At 39.7% G+C, this 22,302-nt stretch overlaps 1 protein-coding gene across 5 annotated transcripts in view; it reads right to left on the reverse strand.

The window, feature by feature from the left end:
• Positions 1-22,302, reverse strand: part of USP34 (ubiquitin specific peptidase 34) — a 242,948-nt gene that overhangs the window by 170,255 nt on the left and 50,391 nt on the right. For all 5 annotated transcript variants that reach the window (XR_012903003.1, XM_075925543.1, XM_075925542.1 and 2 more), the window contains exon 8: positions 9,022-9,083. Coding sequence is in view for 4 of the 5 variants with exons in the window: in XM_075925543.1 (XP_075781658.1) it covers positions 9,022-9,083 (62 nt within the window). In the remaining variant the exon portion in view is untranslated. The remainder of the gene's footprint in view (positions 1-9,021; positions 9,084-22,302) is intronic.

Below are 22,302 nucleotides of genomic sequence, written 5' to 3' on the forward strand. Positions count from 1 at the left end.
TGAAAAACGGATCACTTTGTGATCCTCATCTTCATTGCTGGAAAAGGTGGGGGGGAACAGAATTAGATGGAGTCAGTATTCTGCTAGGTCCCTGGTGCATGGAGGTACTGTTGGTACCAAAGAGAGGAGTGTCTAGATCTGAGATGATGGCTAGGTCCACATGGGAAATAAATGGCTGTGGTATCATGAAGGTCAGTGCCAAATCTGCAGGAGGTTATCACCAGAAGTATCATGATCACAGACAGCTGATTCTAGTAGGGCTGTAATAGAGTAGTTGATAAGTCAATTAATGGACAAGCAAAAGCTAATCAGTTAATGCTATCAACCACATTCACTGAAATGCAGAGTTGCAGTGGGAAACCTACCGCCGCTGCCAGCCCACCTGGTTCTAACAAATTTAAACTGCAAAGCCACAGCGGGGGTAGCTCCGACAAGCCGGGAGCTTTAACTTTCCTTACTGACTAATTGTGTAGTTGATAAAAATTCTATTGACTACACGATTAGTGAAATACCTGCTTCTCAACATCCCTAGTTTCTACTGATGTTGCATTACCGCTGTTGCAGTCAACTGTGTTGCTGTTGGTTGCAATGGTGCCGAGATGGACAATTTGCTCTTCTTGTGAGTCAGAAGGCATGGCTGTTTGGTCCCCAAACATGATAGCTGCCTGTTGGTCTGATTAAATGGTGCCATCAGTAAAAAGGTGGATTTTGCCCTGGAGATCTTTTCTTTGCAGGCAGTTCACTCTGTGGGGAGGACTGCCATCTTTGTTTGGCAGTCTCTTTAGCAGGTGTGTCCTGAGCCAAAGGGATAGGTGGACCCTGATCTGAGGCTGCTGATGGGAACTGTTGCAAGGTCGAGTGTGAGATTCCAGTTCCGAAGAGGTTCTTAGAGATTTCTCCATGAGAAGACATTTTAGATGAAGGTCCCGTGGCTTAAGTGACCTTGCAGATAATTTTTTTACAGTGGGGCCATTTTTTTTTTGTAGTGTACATGCCTCCCCCAGGCATCAGATGCACTGTGCATGTCCACCTGAGGAAGGAATAGATAGCCTGCAAGAGAGGCATCTTTTAAAACAAGGGAGAACTCAGCATGGTGAGGAGGGTTGGCTAGGACAGACGAAATGTTGGAGATATTAAAATGAGAAGTTTTTATGTTTGTTTATTTGTTTTAAAGGATAAAATGAATAGAATGAGGTTGGATAGAAATTAATCAGGGTAAAATAAAATTGAAAAGGGGAAATCTTATTTGCTTAAGCAACAATGAAAAGAGAGCTGCTGTGTTCCAACCTAAGCCTAAGGTGGTAAGAGAAGTACTGAGGGATGGCTGGCGGTGCGCACCAGTTCAATGCTCACAGCACTGTGAAACGGTACTGCATGTGCACCACCACCCAGGGTACTGCTGTTGTAAATCTCCAGCCATAAGCTCAAGGCACCAAAACACAGAATCACAGAACACTAGAACTGGAAGGGACCTCTGGAGGTCAAGTCCAGTTCCCTGCCATCACAGCAGGACCAAGTACCCTCTAGATCATCCCTGATAGCAGCCTAACTAACCTGCTCTTAAATATCTCCAGTGATAGAGATTCCACAACCTCCCTAAGGCTCATGTGCAGTTAACCCACCATCCAGCACATCCATGAATGGTGACTGCACCCTGAGTCCAGTCTAAAGGATCTGAGTCCATTAGAGCTCAGATCTGCAGGACTTATTCAGTTAGCCAGGACTCACACTTTTAGCTTCGGACGGCCCTTGTTCAATTACTTGTTCAATTACTGATGTTCATCTCACTGGCCGTGTCCCATTTGGCATGGTGACTTTGGCTAACAGAGGCCATGCACCAGACACAGCATACTCAGTGGCCCGGAAGCAGGCCAGAGCCTGGAGAAAGGTCGTTGGTGGTTTGAAGCTGGCTGCCTCCTGCAGGGACAAGGCAGAATCTCCGGTTCTTCTCCTGACATTGGGCCAGATCCCCAGCAGGGGTAAATGAGCCTCATTCCACTGGAGTAAGCTGCGAATTTGACCCCCTATATCCCTTTGGAAGTCCAGCTTCCTTGTGCAGTCCCAGAAGGGAGATGGAAAGAATTTGTTTAGGCTGCAACAGGATCAAACAGAGGGTGATTCATAACTCATGCACTCCCCGGCCTGGCAGAGGGATAAATGGCTGTCCATGGCAGCCTACTGGGAAGCTAATTCTAGCACAGCAGCGAGGGAAATAAAACTGGGGGTGGCTTCTGACAGTCAGCATTTTGCCTGCCTGATTTGTGGAAACTGTCTGGGGGTAATGGACGAAATGTTTGCTTTGACTCCAGGCTCAAGATCCTAACACCAGCTCTCCTGCACCCTGCACAGTTTGCTTTCCGCTCTGTGTTGGGTCAGCGCCAGCCACCCCTTGCGCTTCCACAAACCAGTTACAAGCACAGGAACATGAGGGGTCTTGTTCCACCCAGACACACAACAACTGTCATGGTCTGGCTACTCAGCCTTGTCTACACTAACCCCGCTGTCCATCTACTTCTGCTACACAAATAGTGTAGCTGAATTCGATGCGCTTACCACAGCATCTTCCACACAGCAAGGTCGGTAGGGACCGGTCTCCTGTTGACACCAGCTACTCTTCTCGTCTCGGTGTAGTACCGATGTTGACAAAAGAGCACCTGAAGATCGTTTTATCATATCTAAGCAGATGCAATAAATCGTGGATAGATCGCTACAATGCAGATCCCCAGCATAGTGGAGATAAGCCCTTATTTAGTCAGTCTTCCCTGTGATTTCTCTCACAATCCCCTCCAGATCTCCTCAATGCACAAGTGTGGGAGGAAGTGTAGGAGGAAGTGTAGGAGGAGTCTACCTGGAGCTCTCCTTGCAGCAGCTGCAGGATGCAGTTGGTGACATGCTGAGAGGGTGAGGAGGATGCTTAGGCTAGGAAAATACAGAGGAGCACCCACAAAGACACTCCATGAAGAACTACTTCTAATTTAACATCATGAAGGACAATGGTGACCAGAAACAATCAATTTAAGAATAAATAATACACTATAACCTCCGTACTCCAGGTGTCAGTAATTCGGAAACACCAAATTAGTGGTATGGATCCTGGCAGGTGGAGGCAGAAGCAGCTCTGCGCACTGCCATTCTCCCTCGCCGTCCTCCTGCTGAGGGAATGGCAGTGCAGCAATGTGTTCTGCCAGAGCTTTTTCTGCTGCTCTCATAACCGCTGGGGTGTGGAGTTGCAGGTAAGTACCTTACACCCATCCCCCTCACATACTCCCCGGCCCAGCAAAATCTTTAACTTGACAAACCCTGTTTTGCAGAGTTGCCAGATTAAAGTAGTTCAAGTGTTTAATAAATCAGTAGCTAGTTTTAAATGAAAAACATGGTTTGATAAGCTTTTCTTAAGTATTCATCATATTTAAGGTAGCTTCATTTAATAAAATTTAAAATGATTTTCTGTTCATTTTTAACAAATTTCCATCCAAATAAAGCTTGAAATAAATCACAAATAAAAAAAAAATCTCATCAGTAAGAAATATATCATTCACCATTTTCTGTCATAAACATGTAAATATTAAGAATCTAAATAAATGTATGTTAAGCTACCTAACTGCTTAAGTCAGGAGTGGGCAATAATTTTTGATGGGGGCCATTCCAAGATTTTGGTAAGAGGCCAAGGACCACTCTTTTCTATGGATGTTGGGTGCAGAAGGATCTTGCCTGCCCTTAGCGTGAATAAATGTGTATCCACATAGTTAGAGCCTTGCATAAACAAAAATTTGTATCCGTATCTGCAAAAATGATCCAAACTAGAGAAATCACTGAACAATGGGAGGTCGATATTGTCTAGCACAGGGGTGGGCAAGGTAAGTCTTGGGGGCCACATCCAGCCTGCCAAGCCACTTGATTCAGCCTGCAGATCACCCTGATGGGACCCTCAGGCACACAACAGCTGCTGTTTTAAGTGGAGGGCTGCTCCATGTGGCTATCTGCTCTGGAGGGAAAAGGGAGGCTTTGCGTGATCTTCCCAACCCCAGCTGAACCCTCAGCTCCTGTTGGCCGAAAACAGTGCAAGCCTCTCCTCCCTCCCGGAGCTGACTGCCACATGGAGGGAGCAGCCTGCAGTTTTAAGGCTGTGCCTAGACTACAAAGTTCTATTGGGAAAAGATATGCAAACTGCAAACCGCAATTTGAGTATCTTTTTCCACTTTTCTTCTGAACGAGGGTTTTCCGACAATTGGCCCGTCTACACTGGGCCAAATGTGAGACCCAAAAAAGCCTCTTTCGGAGCATCCCTTCTTCGCAGAACGAGGTTTACAGGGATGCCAAAAAAACATGTCAGCTTTTCTGAATTTTTTTCAGAAAAGCAGACACATTCTTTGGATGTTGCAGAGCTTTTCCTAGATACCTCCAGTATCCTGGAAAAACTCTGCAGTCTAGACGTACCCTAAGCCATCTGGGACTGTAGCAGACAGGGAGCTCAGCCTGCCTCGGTGGTGCTGCAGGACTGCTGGCTGGGAGTAAGGTACCTCTGGCACCCCTTCCCTTCAGACCTCACACCATCTCCTGCACCCCAGTCCCTTACCCCATGCATCCTTCTGCATCCAACCTCCATCCTAGACCCCACACCTCATGCACAGAAATGTGCAGCCCTTGACTACTTTCCAAAATCTTGGAATGGCACCCCACAAAAAATTATTCCCCACCCCTGGTCTAGCAGAATTACCAACACTTCCACTGCTAACTGGGCTCTTAGAATACAGGAGTAAATTAGAACTAAATAACTGCACAGAACACAGAGCCATGACTGGTAAACAAACTTTATGGGACTGCAGGAAAGCTGCCATATCCATGATAAGTGGACATGCCAGACCAAAGATATTGCCAGACCAGAGAGGTTCAATCTGTGTACTTATTTTGTAAGTGCAAGTAATAAGTTTGCCATTGACACATTCTGCCTTCTATCATGGTGTACAAAGTCCACATGATAAACGTCAGCTCACTGCGTCTTATTAGCTACACGAATTTTCTAGGAGTTCAAATTATACAAATTTTATTCTCATTCACTCCAACATGATTATCTGACATTGAACTGGAAGACATCGCTGTACACTACAGTAGCACAGTCTTCTCAACCTTAACGCTACCAAATCTGTTTTTAATCACAAGAGTTAGGAATGGCTAAATTAATGGAAGCCTTTTGAGTTCACTGTGAGAGAGGGAGCACTAATTCAATGAAATTGTGACAGACCTAAGGAAAACTTCAACTTCATTCTGTACACAGCTAAATGAGCACCTTTATCCCTGAAAAGACAGTCAAAGATCTCAATGTCCATAATAAATACAATCTTGATCTTATGAATAAATAAGATCTCTAGTGGTTGGAAAGTTGATCTTTATTCTATTTTATATACAGAAACACACAAAAAGTGACTTGTAAAGGTCAAATCAGACCCTCAACAGAAAATCCTTTGGAGATTTTCTTCATACAGAAGAAAGTGGACTACTGCCAATGCCAATCACTTTATAAGAACTCATGATGTTATAGCCATTCCAAATAGAAAAAGCCTGAACTAGAAATGGCTGGCTCCTAAAAGGAAACAAAGGTATTTGTTGTGAATCCACCATATCAAGACACAGAAGCAGAAATCTCAAGGACTGACAGCTCCAAATGAAAATCTGTAAAGTACAGGAAAAGAACAAGGGACTCGATCCAAAACATTAATCTTTCAGGTAAACATGTTGAAATTACAAAGCTTCTGAATAGTTTTAGGCCTCCTTTTTTATCTAAAATGAGTAAACAAAAGGAAGATTTTTCCACATACAAGACACTGCCATTCATTTTATTATTTCTAGCTGAATAACAGTAGTGCTGCTTCTTTCAACAATTTCTTATTAGAAGAACCTCTAAGAGACAGGAAAATGAGAGGAGAGTAAAATTTAACACTGAACTGTAAGGGTCAGCCATTTTCTGAATTTCCAGGAGTAGTGCACTCTGATAGACTGTCTGGAAGAAGTAAAGTGGGATAAGGGATCCCAACAGGGATATAAAAGATGAACAGTATTTAAAAATGGCTTGAAACCATTTTAATTAAGACAAATCAAGACATGCTGAGGCCCTAAACTATGTCAAGTTTAATAGGCCCCATAGCATTATCAAAAATGTGTATTGTTCTAACAGAATGGACAATGAAAATAGAAATAATCAAGTTTTATATTTGCATATATATCTGTACATAGGTGAGGATGCAACTAAAAACTAGTAATTTTTATGTAGTTAGAGGCCCCTCATAATCTGAGGATCTAAAATTTAGCTTGAGTATCTTATTTAGCTTGTGTGCATGCTAATCCAGCACTGCTTTGGACCCACAATTGTAGGTGGCACATCAAAACACATAAAAACGACTATTTCTAACAGAATGTAGTAGTCAATGGGATCACTCATAAGTTTATGGAGGATAGATAGGTCCATCAATGCCTATTAGCCAACCCTATGTTCCCCATGTCCCTGATGTTCCAACTATCAAAAGATGGGATTAGATCACTCAAAGCTGCCCTGCTCTGTTCATTCCTTCTAAAGACAACAGAATAATACTCAAAACTGGGCCCCTAACAGCTGCTACAAATAACCTGATACTTGAAATTGTTTTTATATTGCTCTTATTTCCTTCAAGTACTTTGTCCTGATTCTTGTAGACCAAGAATAGATTAAATATAGCAGAAGAATTAACTGCTATAAAAGTTTAATAATCTTTTCCTCTATTCTTTTCATTTGACACAAAACCAATAGCCAGTTATTTTGTTTTGCTTACTAATAAATAGATTCTTGCTAATTTTTTAAAATCAGAGTTTGATTTTTTAATATTATTGTGTCATTCAGGAAGTGTTCCAGCAGATGACACCGGCATGTCATGATATTAGGTGAGTCTTGGGCTTGAAAGGACTAATCAGAGAGGAAAAGGAAACAGATAGAACTGATACCAACCAAATGAGATCTCATCTGCTCTATGCCTGCCAGGAACAAGAACAGGGAACAGAGTTGCAGATATACAAGACCTGTTCAGCAGACTATCATGATTAAGCTATGTCTCAAAATCTTTGAATTATGCACAAACTCAAAACACAGTCATGTTCTTATTGCACTCATTCTTCCTGTGCATATCATTGGGCTTCTTGAAATACAAATATCATTCCTGAGGAACAGAAAAGTGAACACCCACTGGACCACTGCGTGTGCACAATTTTAGAAATTTCAATCAATGTAACTCTTTGGAAGAATGCAGTCAATCAAATGGATTCATGCCCAAATTACATTGATACATTATGCAGATATGCAACTGCCATACTTTAAAAGCACGATTCTTACACTTCATTTTCTCCAACATACTACAATAAAAATTGTTTTGAAATCAACAGAGGGAAATTGGCTCAGCAGGAGAAAGGACTCATGCCCATTTCATCTATTAATTCCAGGTCCAAAGACACGAAAAGAAAAATTAGCCAAAAGTGATTACTTAGTTTCCTATGGACATTTGTCTGATTCAAAAAATCAACACATTTTAATATAAGGTTGGCAGTCATCTGCTGAACAAAGGCCCAGAACTAGAACAACAAAGTTTCTTCAGATGAAGAACACAGAGCAAGACAACTATTTTTTATTGTTTTTCTTTTTTCTTTTCTTTTTTTAATTGACTACAGTGGTTTATACCACATTTCAACCAGGAACAGAGTAAAATAGATTAAAATCCAAAATTTAACATGATTATAATGTTGTAGGGAAAATGCTTGATTTGGAAGGTTGCAGGGTGAATAGTTACCAATCTATTGGTAGGAAAGATTTTCAAGCATTAAAGCTGCTATTTATATGTGGAACCTACAATATAATATGTTCAGCCTTAGCAACACCAATCATGTATCACTTGGAACAGAAACAACAACACAAAATATCAATTAACAATATATCTGTATAAGTTAAGGTTACTATAACAATGGATTTTACTGTTAGGAAAAGATCCTGAACTTACTTCACTCTTAAAATACACAAACATCAAAAAAAAGGAAGACAGTATATATATTTTAAACTAGTGTGGCTTAGGTAAATTCCATAAAATATTTAAATTTTAATTGTAAAATTCACTATTAGATGTGGGTTTATTCACACAATCCATATACCTATAAAGTAACATTTAAAGCATCAATATCTCTTAGTAACATTTAATGGTAATCTACTGATTTTAAATATGCAAAATATTTTGAGAAGAATCCAATTTTTAATTTTAACTCCATGTGTCCAAAGATGCGATTGTGCCCAAATACAAATCAGTAACATTTCAAAATGATACAATGATCACATTATATTTGTCTAGAAAGAATATATATTTAACCAATAAAAAGTCATTCCAAGCATGAATTTTGCTTTTCTCAGGTGTTAGTTGAAAATAAAAACTAATTTCAAACAATTTTGTGTTTTAATGTACTTGAAATATTCAAAGAACTTCCAAGAAAACAAACAGCTGTGGCAGCATTGTATAATAGTAGACTAAGTGTAGGAGTAGTTACCAGAAACTCTGGAATTATAATCCTGGTTATTGGGCAAGTCATTATTTCTGTATCTCAATAATCAGATCTGTAAAATGTAGATAATACTTACCCCTAATCTTCTAGGAATGCTATGATGATTAATTAGTTCATCTTTGTACAGCATTTTGAAAACATAAATGTCTGGAATGCTCTACAGTGTTAATAATATTATTGTTTTAATATTTTTCTTTTTCTATACAGCCTCGCGCATGTTACCTTGAAATTTGTCTTTTAAAACAGCCAGGAGAAAACACACGAAATAATACAAAAATATTTTGAAGATTTCTATCTAAAAGGTGGTTTGAATGAAGCCTCTAATGAGGCTATTTCTAATAAGTATCTCAGAATTGTCTTACTGCCCATACTCTAAAACCTAAAACAATTTTACAGAAGCCTTACAGATGTCTTGCGTGCTTCAACATAAGTATTCAAAATAATGGTCCTACTTACGTTTCTGTGTCTGAAACTAACGATTCATTATTACACACGTCATTGAAAGTGTGAAGTTGATTCTACAGTTAGAAAAAGGAAGAAGAAATAAAAATTTAGTTTTAACAGTATCTTGTGTGGTAACTTTTCTTATGTATAAAAATGTTAGTGACAGGAAATAAAGAAGCTAATGTTTTGGATAATTAATTAATCACAAAATATAGTAAACACAGGTGTGTTTCCTCATCATAATTTTCATAAAATATTCAAATACTAAATGTTCTTTTTCATAACTTGCTATTCTAGAATTAGGAATGTTTCTGATTAAATCTACAGAATAAAATAATAATCACTATTCTCAGTAATTAACAAGGATAGGGTAAATTTATTTATTTAACTTAAAAAAATGGCTTTTTGAAGACTTATTTTCACTGAACAGATCTTTTGATATATGTAAACTTCACCCATTCCAGAACTCAAAGCCAGGCTTCTACCAGTCAATTTCACAGATCAGTTTTTATTGAAAATGAAATTAAAATTACACTGATGGGACATTTTAGTGGAAATTACCAGGTTATCATACCCTGCCTACTATAGCTTCTCAGAGGTGATTTATTCAGTAGTCAAGAACGAACTGAGCGAGGGAAATGAAACTGAAAAAATGTAATGAAAGCTTGAGGGGACTTTGAATTTATGGATCCATGGCATCACAAGGGGGAAAGAAAAGCTAACTTTAGATAAGAAATATATCTTATGTCCACCACTTCAATTTTACATAAGCAACATTTTCAACAAGAAAACTTTCTACAATCAGAGGTGACATTTTATTCACATTACCTAAGACTTTGTAAATAGACCATTACAGTTAAAAATGTAAATGGATTATTTTTTTAAATTAAGTTATAACAGTGACAATTAAGCAGAGATCTTGCCTATTTACTACATGAGCTTGAATCCTTATACTCAAAGATCCAATCACCCTCCAAAATGTTACCCCTCATATCTCTGTCCACTACTGGATCCCCTCGATATTGTTAGTTAAAATGAATTCAGTTGAGACAGATGTGAATGGCTGATGAGGTTATGTGATTTATCAAAAAATAGTTCATGATGGTATGGGAAGAGTAAGAGCATTTCAGGAAGTTGACACAGAGTAAGGGAGGAGAGAGAGACAGGGCAGAGTTAAGGTTGGTATTTAAACTTTAGCTCAAAATTTCACAACATTATCAAAATTCTAAATCCTAGCTATCTACTTATTACAGGTTTTTGATAGGCTAAATGAAGTTACTATCCTAACTGTATATTAAATATTATGAATGTGTGAATTTCCATAGTGTTTACAAATAATTCATTCATATTAGGGATATGAAGTTTAACCAGTAAACCTCACCCTTAACAGGTGAGGCTTATGTGTTAAGGTCCTGCCACAGGCGGGGGGCTGCTCCAGAGAGAGGCTGCTCCCCCACAACCCCTGCCTGCAGGGTGCCCTAACCCACCGCAGGCAGGGGTTGCTCTGGCTGGGCTGGAGCAGCTCCTGCCTGCGGAGGAAGGGGAGTGTTTCTAGCCCAGTGGTGGTCTCATCCCCCTTTCATCAGTTAACAACTGGTTAAACAATATATTTATAGCCAATTAAATGCAATTTTACATCTCTAATTCATATAGGCCTTTTCACTGGAAGTATGATCTCAGAAAAGAGGAAATTACTATGTTTCTCCAGCATTTAATTTGACATAGTAAAGTAATATACTGTGGAGAGTGCAATCTATCTGCAAAACTCTTTTTAGTCTTCTAGTTACCAAGCTCTACAGATAATAATTCCATATAGCACACAATGATGCATATGCAGATATGTCCATCACCAGCTTTCCAGACCTGTTAACATATATTCAGCTCTCAACTCAGTAATTTATAAGTCAATTAGCAATTAAACTTGTAATAACATTTTTAAATAAAATGTGATAATTATTAACAATGGCTCAAACAGAAATTTGGAGTTACTGACCAATAGGCTTCTTCCTGGCCAAAACATGTTGAGGAGAGATTAAGCTTCTTTCAAGTAAACCAGAAAATGGAGAAGACTTCACTGCTTAACTCTCTTAACTATGTGTCCATGGTCAAGGATTTCTACCTCCCAGACAAGAAAGATATACATGTCTATCTTCCTAGAGGAGTACTGCAGGAAGCAGCTAGGTATGTCATGAAAGTAGCTACATTTGACATAATGTTGTTTAATCTTGAAGATCTTATAATACGGAATTGAATTTTGGAGTTTTAGTGTATATCTCTATATAGACAACAATTACACATCCTTGTAACCAGGACTCATGGGGCTCGAGTTGCAGGGCTATGAAAAAAGATGTGTAGACATTCAGGCTAAATCCTGAGCTAGCTCTGGCACTCAGTAAGTGGGAAGGAAGGTCCAAGACCCAAACTACAATTTTACAGAGATACAGAATGTGCCAGCTGAGACAGACTAGCCATGGGTGTTAACTGCTGTGTATATACGCTCAAAGACTAAACTTCCATACTATCTTTGGATAATAATCTTTGACAGAAAATGAGTTTCTGAAACCTCATCAAGTTTTCTTCACTAGTTGTCTTGAACTTTACTAAAACTGGATTCTGAAAGAGTAGAAAGTAAATGGGCTCTTCGCTAAATTCTCTCTGCAAAGTGAAAAAACTGAGGAGAAACCATCTTCTCAGTTATATATCTTCTCAAATGACTAGGTGAAAATGGAGAGTATGAGAAGTTGGGAACTCCAAGGAAACACATTTTATGATCTAACAAACAGTGTTGAACTAGATCCGTGGTCACCAACCCATCAATCGCGATCGACTGGTCGATTGGGAAGCCCCGACCAGTCGATCGTGAAGCATTCGGGACCCCTCCCTCCTTTCCCACCACTCTGAAGAAGCCCACTACCTACCTCCAGCTGCGCGCCATTTCCGGGTGTTTGAGGAAGTGTGCAGGCTGTTCCTCCTCCTCCCCCGAATAGCCAGCGCCATACCACAAAACAGGTCTGTGGTGCGCTGGGGACTCTGCGCAGGAGGGGAGGTAGGAGTCCCCAGAAGAGGCATGCCAGGGCTTCCCTTCTCCGCGCCGGGGGGAAGTGGAAAGGGGGGGTTAGAAGTGCCGTGAAGTGGCACGTGCCCGGGCTTCCCTCCTTTATGGGGGCAAGGGGAGGAGGAGGAATCCCCAGAGGAGGCGCACGCTGGGGCTTCCCTCCTCCGCGTGGGCAGGGGCTTTGAAGTCCCGAGAAAAGGCGCGCAATCGCACTTCCTTCCTCTGGAGTGGGGAAGGGGAGGGGTTTCCCGGAGGAGGCGCGTGCTGGGGACTCCCTGTCCCCTTCAGCAGAACCCACCGGCACCCTGTCCCCTGCCCCAGAACCCACTAGAACCCTTCCCCAGTACCATGTCCTCTGCTCCCACCACCACAGTTGGGGCCACATTAGTGAGATGGGGGATTGAAGGAGTTATTTTTTTTGCATCTCACTTGTGTAGTCCCAACTGACTTTTCTGTGGGTCAGTGAGCCCTGACTCAAAACAAGTTCCCTGCCCTTCTCGTAAATAAAGACAATGCTGAAACTTTTTGTGTTTGACAAAATATTTTATTTAAAAATGAAGCCTGGCCAACGAACTCCTAATTGGGGCCAAGCCCCCATCTGCCCTCAGCATTATAACACTCCTGTATCTCTCCCCCTTTCCACTCCGGACCGTAGATCTGAGCCTATCATTCACTGAAACCCCCTGTCCTGAGCCTCTCAGATCCCCAAACTCCTGCATCCTCAGTCTTCTGCCACAACACTCCTGCACCATCCACAATCTGCCCATCTTACTCCCAACCTCCTTATCCTGAGCCCCTCACATACTCCAACCCAAACTCCTGCACCCTCACATACACAAGCATGTGGCTTGCTCAGCACCCCAACCCTAACACTCCCCATCCTGGAGCCCTCTCCCTGAGCCAGCATCCCCTTCTCCACCTCCTCCTGCATCCAAATTCCCTCCCAGACCTTGCACCTCTCCACCCTTTCCCACACCCAAATCTCTCATTCCCACCTCAGAGCCCACACATCCTGTCTCAACCCAGTGAGGGTATGGCTAGACTGCAGGAGTTATTCCAGGATTCCAGAGGTATCCCGGAAAAACTCTTCTGTGCCAAGGGATGCGTTTGTTCCTCCGTTTTTTTTTTGTTTTGTTTTGTTTTTTTAGCAGAAAAGCAAACATGCTCTTTCGGTAACTCCTGTATTCCTCGTTCCGTGAAGAATAAGGGGGCTTCCGAAAGAAGGGGTTTTTCTGACATTTGGCCCAGTCTAGACAGAATAATAAAAAAAGTGGCAGTGTAGCTGAACCCTCAGAGCATATAAGGGCTGGGGATAGCAAGTGATGGAGAGGAGAACAAAGGGCAGGGCTTCAAGGAGGGGGTGGGGTTTTGGGGGAAGGATGGGATGGTAGATCTTGGCTTGTTCTGACATTTAAAAAGTGATCTTGGGTGTAAAAAGGTTGGAGACCACTGAACTAGATACATTGACAGAACTCAGACGATGCAAAGCTAGAGAATAGTAACCAAGGTTCCTTTGCAAATTAGATGGTTATGTAAACAAAGAAGAACTGACATGTTTACATTCATTTCCCCTCAATCTTTAGAGTCCTTTGTTTGCAAAGAGGACAGTCAAAACTTCTGTAACTTTGCAGTTTAGATCTTGATTCCAGGACAGATGCAGAGGACCACAGTAATTTCTCTTTGAACCAGACAATTCATAAAAACTATTCCAGACAAATTTTTCAAAATAAAGAACCTAGAGTTATTATAATGGCAAAAAGCAGAGTTGTGTTTTAGAATGATCCTGACAAGATGAAAATAATTGAACTTTAAAAAACAGGAGACAGGCGATTTTCTACCAAGTGAGTGCCAATGTCTGAACTGACTGGAATAAACAACTAACAAATGCAGTTTTGGAGTAGGTGAAATTATTTATATAAAAAAAGGTAAACTTTTTTATCCACCAGGTTTCAAGAGGTTTAATACGTTATCAAAATATAAAACATAAAATATAAAAAAAATCATTTTAAAAAAATGAAGGTCCAAACATTTGCCTTACACTAAATTACTGTGTAATTTTGCTTTTGTAACAACAGGGAGCGCATCTATATATTGCATTTTTCAGTAATGATATCTCTTGCAATTCCCAGTTATAAATCCTTGAAACTTCATACAATATTAACACTCATTACACACACGCACAAAATATATATAGCTCAGGCATTCTTATTTTAAAATCAATTTTTCATAAGGACACAAAAAGACACGTGCATAATCAAAAGCAAAGAAAGAGAATAATGGCATACAAAGATGTAAGAAAACAGCTTACACACCACATCTCAGGGTATAGCTAGACTGCAGAGTTTTTCCGGGATACCTGAGGTATCCCGGAAAAAATCTGCTGTGTCCAGGGAATGCGTCCGCTTTTTCGGAACAGTTTCCAAAAAAGCGGGTGCGTTCTTTCGGCATTCCGTATTCCTCATTTTAAGAGGAATAAGGGATCTTCCGAAAGAGGAGGTTTTCCCCACTTTTGGCCCCGTGTAGACAGGCCAAATGTCAGAAAAGCCCCTTCTGAAAAAACAAGCAGAAAAAGGTGCGCAAGTTGCAGTTCACAATTTGCGTATCTTTTTCCGGAAAACAAACGCAGTGTAGACATAACCTCAAGCAGCTACGGAGACTTTTCTTACTGTAGCTCATGACCTATGGAGGATGAGTGGGGTTGTGTTACTGGTTAAGAAAACCTGATTGCACTGTTTTAAGTTTAAATAATACTTTTATTCTTCCATCCAACTGAAATTTATCATTTCTGTATGAAATCAACTATATTCTCAAACTAATGGTAATACCTTAATTAGGGATATAAAGGGAAACCAATTAATGGGTAAGCATTGCTTTACTGTAGTGTTTCTCCAAGTGGTCCACAAACCACTTTGAGAAACCAGTTAACTGGCCATGCCGATTTGTTTACTTACCAGTGCTGTGGCCACCGAGTCTCATAGTTCCTACTGGTTCCATTTCGCTGTTTGCAGCCATGGGAACCGCAGGAAGTGGCGTGGGCTGGGCCACTCCTTCCCACGGCTCCCTTTGGCTGCAAACAGCAAAACAGAACCAATAGGAACCACGAGACTCCGTGGCTGCAGCACCAGTAAGTAAACACACCAGAGCGGCCAGTTAACAGGTTTCTCAAAGGGGTTTTGCAGACCACTCTAAGAAACACTGCTTTACTGACATGCTTACTGGGGTAAACAGTTAACCAAGGACCCACCCAGCCAGAGCAGCCCCCAAACTGCATCATGGTGCTCAGTTAACCAGATGGTTTAACTGGTTAACATTTAAATGTGATTTTACATCCCTAATGTTAAAATATCTCCTGCCGGATGTTAACAAAGTATACAGTTATGACAGTATGCAGTACACTAAAACTCCAATAGTCCAGCATCCAATAGTCCGGCACACCTGATAGTCCAGCATCAAAATGGCAAGAGCCTAATGAGTGAGCTTCGGTAAAAAATGAGTCATGAGGTAACAGCAGCAGCAGCTGAACTGAGCAAAAAGGGTAAAAAAGGCTTTAAAAAGCTAAAACATTACAGTATACTGTATACAGTATGTACAATAAAAAGGGTTAAGAACACTTTATATACAGTATATAATGTATACTATATATATAAACCAGCTTATAGTATCTCCTGATAGTCCGGCATATCTGATAATCCGGCACCACCTAGGTCCCATAGGTTCCGAATTATCAGAAGTCTACTGTATATAAGATTATAAGATTAATACAAAAGCCTGAGTCATTCTATTATAGAAGATGAATTAAATATTATTGATTAATCACAGTTAACATGATTAGTTAAAAAATTATTCATGATTTCAAAAATAATCATGATTAATCGCCATTTTAATTATAGTCAAACAGAATTCTAATTAAATTCATTAAATATTTGTCGATGTTTTTCTACATTTTCAAATACATTGATTTCAATTACAACAAATATAAAGTGTACAGTGCTCACTTTATATTTTGATTTCAAATATTTGCACTGTAAAAATAATAAAGCAGTATTTTTAATCATACATTCATACAGGTATCGTAATGTAATCTCTATTGTGAAAGTGCAATTGACAAATGTAGATTTTTTTCTAAAACCAAGCAATGTAAAACTTAGATCCTACAAATCCACTCAGTCCTACTTCTTGTTCAAGTTTGTTTAAGTTTGTTTACATTTGCACAAGATAATGCTGCCTGCTTCTTATTTATAATGTCACTTGAAAGTGAGATCAGGCATTCAAATGGCACTTTTGTAGGCAGCACTGGAAAGCAATTTACATGCCAGATATACTAAACATTCCTATGTCCCTTCATGCTTTGGCCACAAGGCCAGATGACATGCTTCCATGCTGATGATGCTCATTAATAAAATGTGTTAATTAAATGTCTGGCAGAACTCCTTGTGGGAGAATTGTTTGTTTCCTGCTCTAACAGCATTCTGTCATAATTTCATACTACAGCAGTGTCAGATGATGCCCCAGCACGTTTTACTCATTTTAAGAGTACTTTCACAGCAGATTTGAGAAAACACAAGGAAGGTACCAATGTGACATTTCTAAAGATAGTTATAGTGCTTGACCCAAGGTTTAAGAATCTGAAGTGCCTTCCATAACCTGAGAGGAACAAAGTGTGGACTAGGGATGTTAAATATCGGTTAACTGAACAGTCGATTAACTTCATGAACTCTTATTGGTTACTCAACTATTATATAGACCCCAGCAGTGGAGCCAGCAGTCAGCATGCTCTGACCCCACTCCCGAGGAGCCTCCTGCCACTCCACACTGCTGCCTCTGCCTCACGGACCGGCTGCCTGTCCCCCCCGCGCTGCTGCCTCAGATACAGAGGCAATGGCGCAGGGTGGCAGCAGCCCTTGTCCTGGGGAGAGAAGGGAGCTGAGCTCCCAGACCCAACGTGAACCGGAAATGAGCCAGGTGCCTGCCCACCTGGCTCCTAATAAACTTTAAATGCAGACCCACAACAAGGCTAGGTCCCGGACCTAGCGCGAGTCAGAACTGAGCCGGGATGCTGGCCAGCCTGCTAAAAAATTTACTGGCAGGGGCGGTGGGAAATGCATGTAGTCTATAGCTTTAGGCGATAAGCTTTTTCTTATCAGTTAATCAACTACACTATTACATCCCTAGTGTGGACCATGTTTCATGATGTCTTACAAGAGCAACAATCTGATGTAGAAACTACAGAATCCGAACCACCAAATAAGAAAAATCAACCTTCTGCTGGTGGCATCTAACTCACATGATAAAAATGAACACGTGTCCGTCTGCTTCATTACTGAGCAGAACCAATCACCAGCCTAGCCGCATATCCTCTGGAATGGTGATTGAAGCAGGAAGGCATATAATTATTTTGTGACGTGGCCTACAACAGTGCCATGGAAAGGCCTATTCTCACTTTCAGATGACACTGCAAACAAGAAGCAGGCAGCATTATTTCCTGCAAATGTAAACAAATTTGTTTGCATGAATAACTGGCTATACAAGTAGTAGGACAAAAGGGACTTTCTAGTCTCGAAAGTCTTATTTTATATTTCAATGTAGTTATTTTTGATACGCAATTCTACATTTGTACATTCATCTTTCATGATGAACAGATTGCACTACAGTACTGATATTAGGTGAATTAAAACACTTTTTTTTACAGTGCAAATATTTATCAAAAATAAAATATAAAGTGAGCACTGGACATTTTGTATCCTGTATTGTAATTGAAGTCAATAGCTGAAAAAATAGAAAACATCAAAAATAATTAAACAATATTCTATTACAGTTTAACAGTGCAATTAATTTTAATAATTTGACCGCTCTAAATTAATTCTGAAATTTTTTCATTGAAAAGAAACACCCTGAAAATTCACTCCATGCTAACTAAACATCCAGAAATATAAAATCAGACACTGAATATATTAAAATGCTGTCTTTTTCATGTTTCACCCACAAGTTATTTTTCTGGATAGCTTGTTCAAGCTCTAATTGCATGAATAAAATTATATTACAATAAATCACACATTCACTTAAATGAAAAACTGAACTGATAACATGTCCAAAGTCCTGTAGATTCCATTACCACTTAAAGAAGATTTGGGTAATACTGAATCAATTCAATTTATAAGCAATCAGACTTGCCTTTGATACAATTAGCGCATCTCCGCTATTGTAAATTAACCACCTTCCTTGCATAAGGAAACCGAATAATTGTATGTAAAATATTAATTCGTTAGCTCAAATTGACTATTTTTATTGTTATTTTCATATAAATTATATTACACAAAAATGTGCTTATATTATTAAATTAGACCTAGGATTAGATTTAAATTCACTTGTCTAATACTAGCTTTAAGCTCAGTTGTGAACAGAGTTCTAATGTGATTTAATCAATAAAAGTGCGGACAGGTCCAAACATGCTTAGAGCCAGAGAATTTAAAAGTGGTGTCTATTGATCTGCATGTCCACGCTGGTTCACCACATGCCTCCATCCAAGGGAATAAAGGGCAGGATGATAAATACTAAACATGATAATGCAATCCCTGCTGGATTGACTGCAGCTTGTAGATCCAGCAGGTAGTGAAGACATGCCAAATCCAACTTCTCTGAAGTGGATTTAGAATTTTAGAGGCAGGCTTAGCATCATGCTTAATAATATGTTTCCTGGGTTCCCATTAAGATCCCACTGGGGAGTTTATACAGGAAGATTCTCCGGCACCATAGTTAGACTTCGCAGCAGGAGGTGCTCTGATTGCTGAAACAGGCCAAAGTACAGGGGGGTTCCCTGGCCTGGGTTCTATTGGGGTCTCATGGCCTTCTCCAAGAGATGCTTGCGGAGAGGAGATTCCTTCCCTTTTTGAGTACACCTGGCAGTGCTAGTAATTGCCACTAATTGAGAAAGATCATGGGCAAGAAAGGCAGAGTTTGAAGTCCGGAGTCCTGGGCATAGTCCAGTACCTACACTGGATCTAGGGGAGGAAAGACAGGAATCCCCCATTGGGAAACTAAAGTGAACACTAAGGCTACATCTACGCTGGCGGCTTCTTGCGCAAGAACTCTTTTGTGAAAGAGTTCTTGTGCAAAAAATCTTCCACAAGAGCACATCCACACTGTCACGTGCTTTTGCGCAAGAGATGTACTTTTGTGCAAGAGCATCCATGGCAGTGTAGACGCTGTCTTGTGCAAGAAAGCTCTGATGGCCATTTTAACCAAAGGGGCTTTTTGCGCAAGAAATTAATGTTGCCTGTCTACACTGTCCTCTTGTGGAAGAGCTCTTGCGGAAGAGGGCTTATTCCTCGTGGGGAGCGGAATAACTCTTCCGGAAGAAGCCCTGTTTTACAACACTGTACTGTAAATTTACTTGCGCAAGAACGCTCATGCAGTGTAGACAGCAGGCAAGTTTTTGCACAAGAATAACTGTTCTTGCGCAAGAAGCTGCCAGTGTAGACATAGCCTAAGGGTACATCCACACAGCAGTGTTATTTCAGAATAACTGATGTTATTCTGAAATAACATCGTGTATGTCTACACTACAAGCCTTTATTCGAAATAATATCGAACTGGAGGACTTCTTAACCCATACTCATGGTAACCCTTAACCCATACTCATGGTAACCCTCATTTCATGAGGAATGAGGGAAGTCAAAGAAAGAGTGTTCTTCCTTCAACTTCCTGCTGTGTACACAGAACCAAAAACCGAGTTAAGTCATTTCAATTTAAGCTACGCAACTGACTTAACTGAAGTTGCATAGCTTAATTCAACTTTAGCCCTTCTTTGAGATGTACCCTAACAGAGCTACAAAACACTAGGGCTATGTCTACACTAGCCAGTCTTGCACAAGAACATATGCAAATGAGGCTTATTTTTAGGCAGAATGGCTCTTGCGCAAGAGGGGTTTTTTTACGCAAAAAGGAGCATTGTAGACTGGCTCCTTGCGCAAAAATGATGGCTCATTAAGTATGCAAATGAGGTGCGGCAATATTAATCACCGTGTCTCATTTGCATATGTTCTTGTGCAAGACTGGCCAATGTAGCTGTAGCCTAGCTGTAGACTATGAAAACTGTTAAACCATTTTCAAAACTAGATCAAATTCTTGTTTTGTAGGACAAAGCCAAAGCTTTGGACACTGAAGCTATTAAGTCAGACCATGTGGTGGTAAGAATAAATGAAAGTCTGTCCACCTTGCCCTTTATCCCCTTGGATGGAGACATGAGGTGAACAAGGCTGCATGTACTGACCAGTAGACACTACATTCAATTTCTCCAGCTTCAGTTCATATTGTGTATGCAAAACCTACAGTGAAATACAACAGGGATCATTATGCAAAGAACACATTTATTTGACATGATTTTAGCTTGGTTTGGAGCTGCCTACATCATCTCGCCAAACTATGCATAGTTAAGCATGAGGTGAAATGGGGTTGCAAGACTGAAGACAGCAGCCCAAGTTTAACCACAAGTGCCAGACTAAGTAAAGATAGAAAGAGGCATCAGCAATTTTCATAGTTTTCAAGATGATTCAAAAGGCAAAGCCGATAATATTATAAAATTGTCTAATAGTATGTGGAATTGCTACTAATTAATTAATTAATTAATATTTTTATTGGAAAATAGGTGGGGAATCTTTTGTTTTGAATACTTTGGGGTACAGGACACAAATTGCTGAAACTAATTAGACCTATATGCACGTGCATATATTTCTGAACATCAATTTCTTCAGTTAATTCTACATTTAGAAACTAGTTTTGCTTATTGATTAATGATTTCTGGGCTTATAACCAAGTTTCATGACATTTAAGATATTTATGATTCATCTCCCATAATTAGGCTTTGAAGAGTACCAGTAAAATGTTAGTAAATGTCAATTTTACTGTTCACTCAAACAAAAACATATTTCCACCAATGATAGCCAAAATTTACAGATAGCCTAAGAAAAAAAATGTTGCTTGACAACTTTAGAATCAAAAGGATATTTTGATATGTCATGTTAACAATTGTTTTAAACCTTACAAACAAAATCTCAACGTCTACAGTCTTTAAATAAAAATTGTGTGATTTCCCCAACTGTCTGACCACCATAATTTCCTAAAACTGAAACGCATAATAATTGAAAAAAAATGCTAACCCATAATTTTGCAGGACCATGAAAATTTAAATAGATTAAAATAGAAAAATACTTACAAAGAAACACTGATATTATTCACTGAAATAATAAATAAAAATGTAATTCTACCAAACCTATCCATAATATATAAATTTTATACTACAAGATCAGATGCATCTGTTGTCAGGGAACCTTCTCCTCCTCACCCATCATTACTTTGTAATGAAATCTTTTATTGCAGCAGGAATTACAAAATTAACAAAACTGAACAGAACATGATACTGAGCTAGGGAACAGAATTGATAAAGAATAAAGAGAACAGTATAACAACAAACTGAGCTCCAAAGACATGAATGCAAGTCTTAGTAATCTTTTCTTGCCAGGCGTTTTATTTTCTCCTACTAAAAAATATACTGCAAATAGGAGATACATCAAAACCACCCAGAACTATACACAAATATTTTACAAAAAAATACAATGTGCTCTAAATCAGTTTTAACAAAATGTGCTACTTTTATAACTGAGAAGGCATATGGGTTATTGGTATCACATGCTTTAAATGTTGCAATCAAAGGTCTCAAAAGTTTCAAAGCAGTTTATCCAAACTGAGATCAATTTAGCAATTATGTCAAAGTTACCACTTTCTTATTGTATCTGAAATTTTATAAAATATTAAAAATGCTTATTCAAAGATAGAACCATCAAAACTACAAGTTATTATTTTGTTTGTACTTCATGATTTTATATTATTTTGTTTGTACTTCAGAATTTGAAGCTTCTTTCTTAACCTCTTCGTCTGTTGGTTTTTAAATATTTTCTCTTGCTAAATATATTTAACCTGTCTCAGTAAAATTCTAAATGATTCTTAACGATGCATCAATGTTCTCACATTATTATGAACAAGAGGAATCTACTTATAGCTGCACTGGGCAAAATACAGCCTGCTAGCCACATCCAGCCTGCCAAGCCGCTAGATCTGGCTCGCAGGAGCTTTCGCCAGGCTCCCTGTCTTCCCAGCCCCCATATACTGCTCAGAGGAGTGAGAATGGGGAGAGAGGCTTCAAGGGCTGCCCCCATCCCCAGCAAAATCTTGCTTCTCCCATT

This window comes from Pelodiscus sinensis, chromosome 3 (genome assembly GCF_049634645.1).
Source record: "Pelodiscus sinensis isolate JC-2024 chromosome 3, ASM4963464v1, whole genome shotgun sequence".
NCBI lineage: Eukaryota > Metazoa > Chordata > Testudines > Trionychidae > Pelodiscus > Pelodiscus sinensis.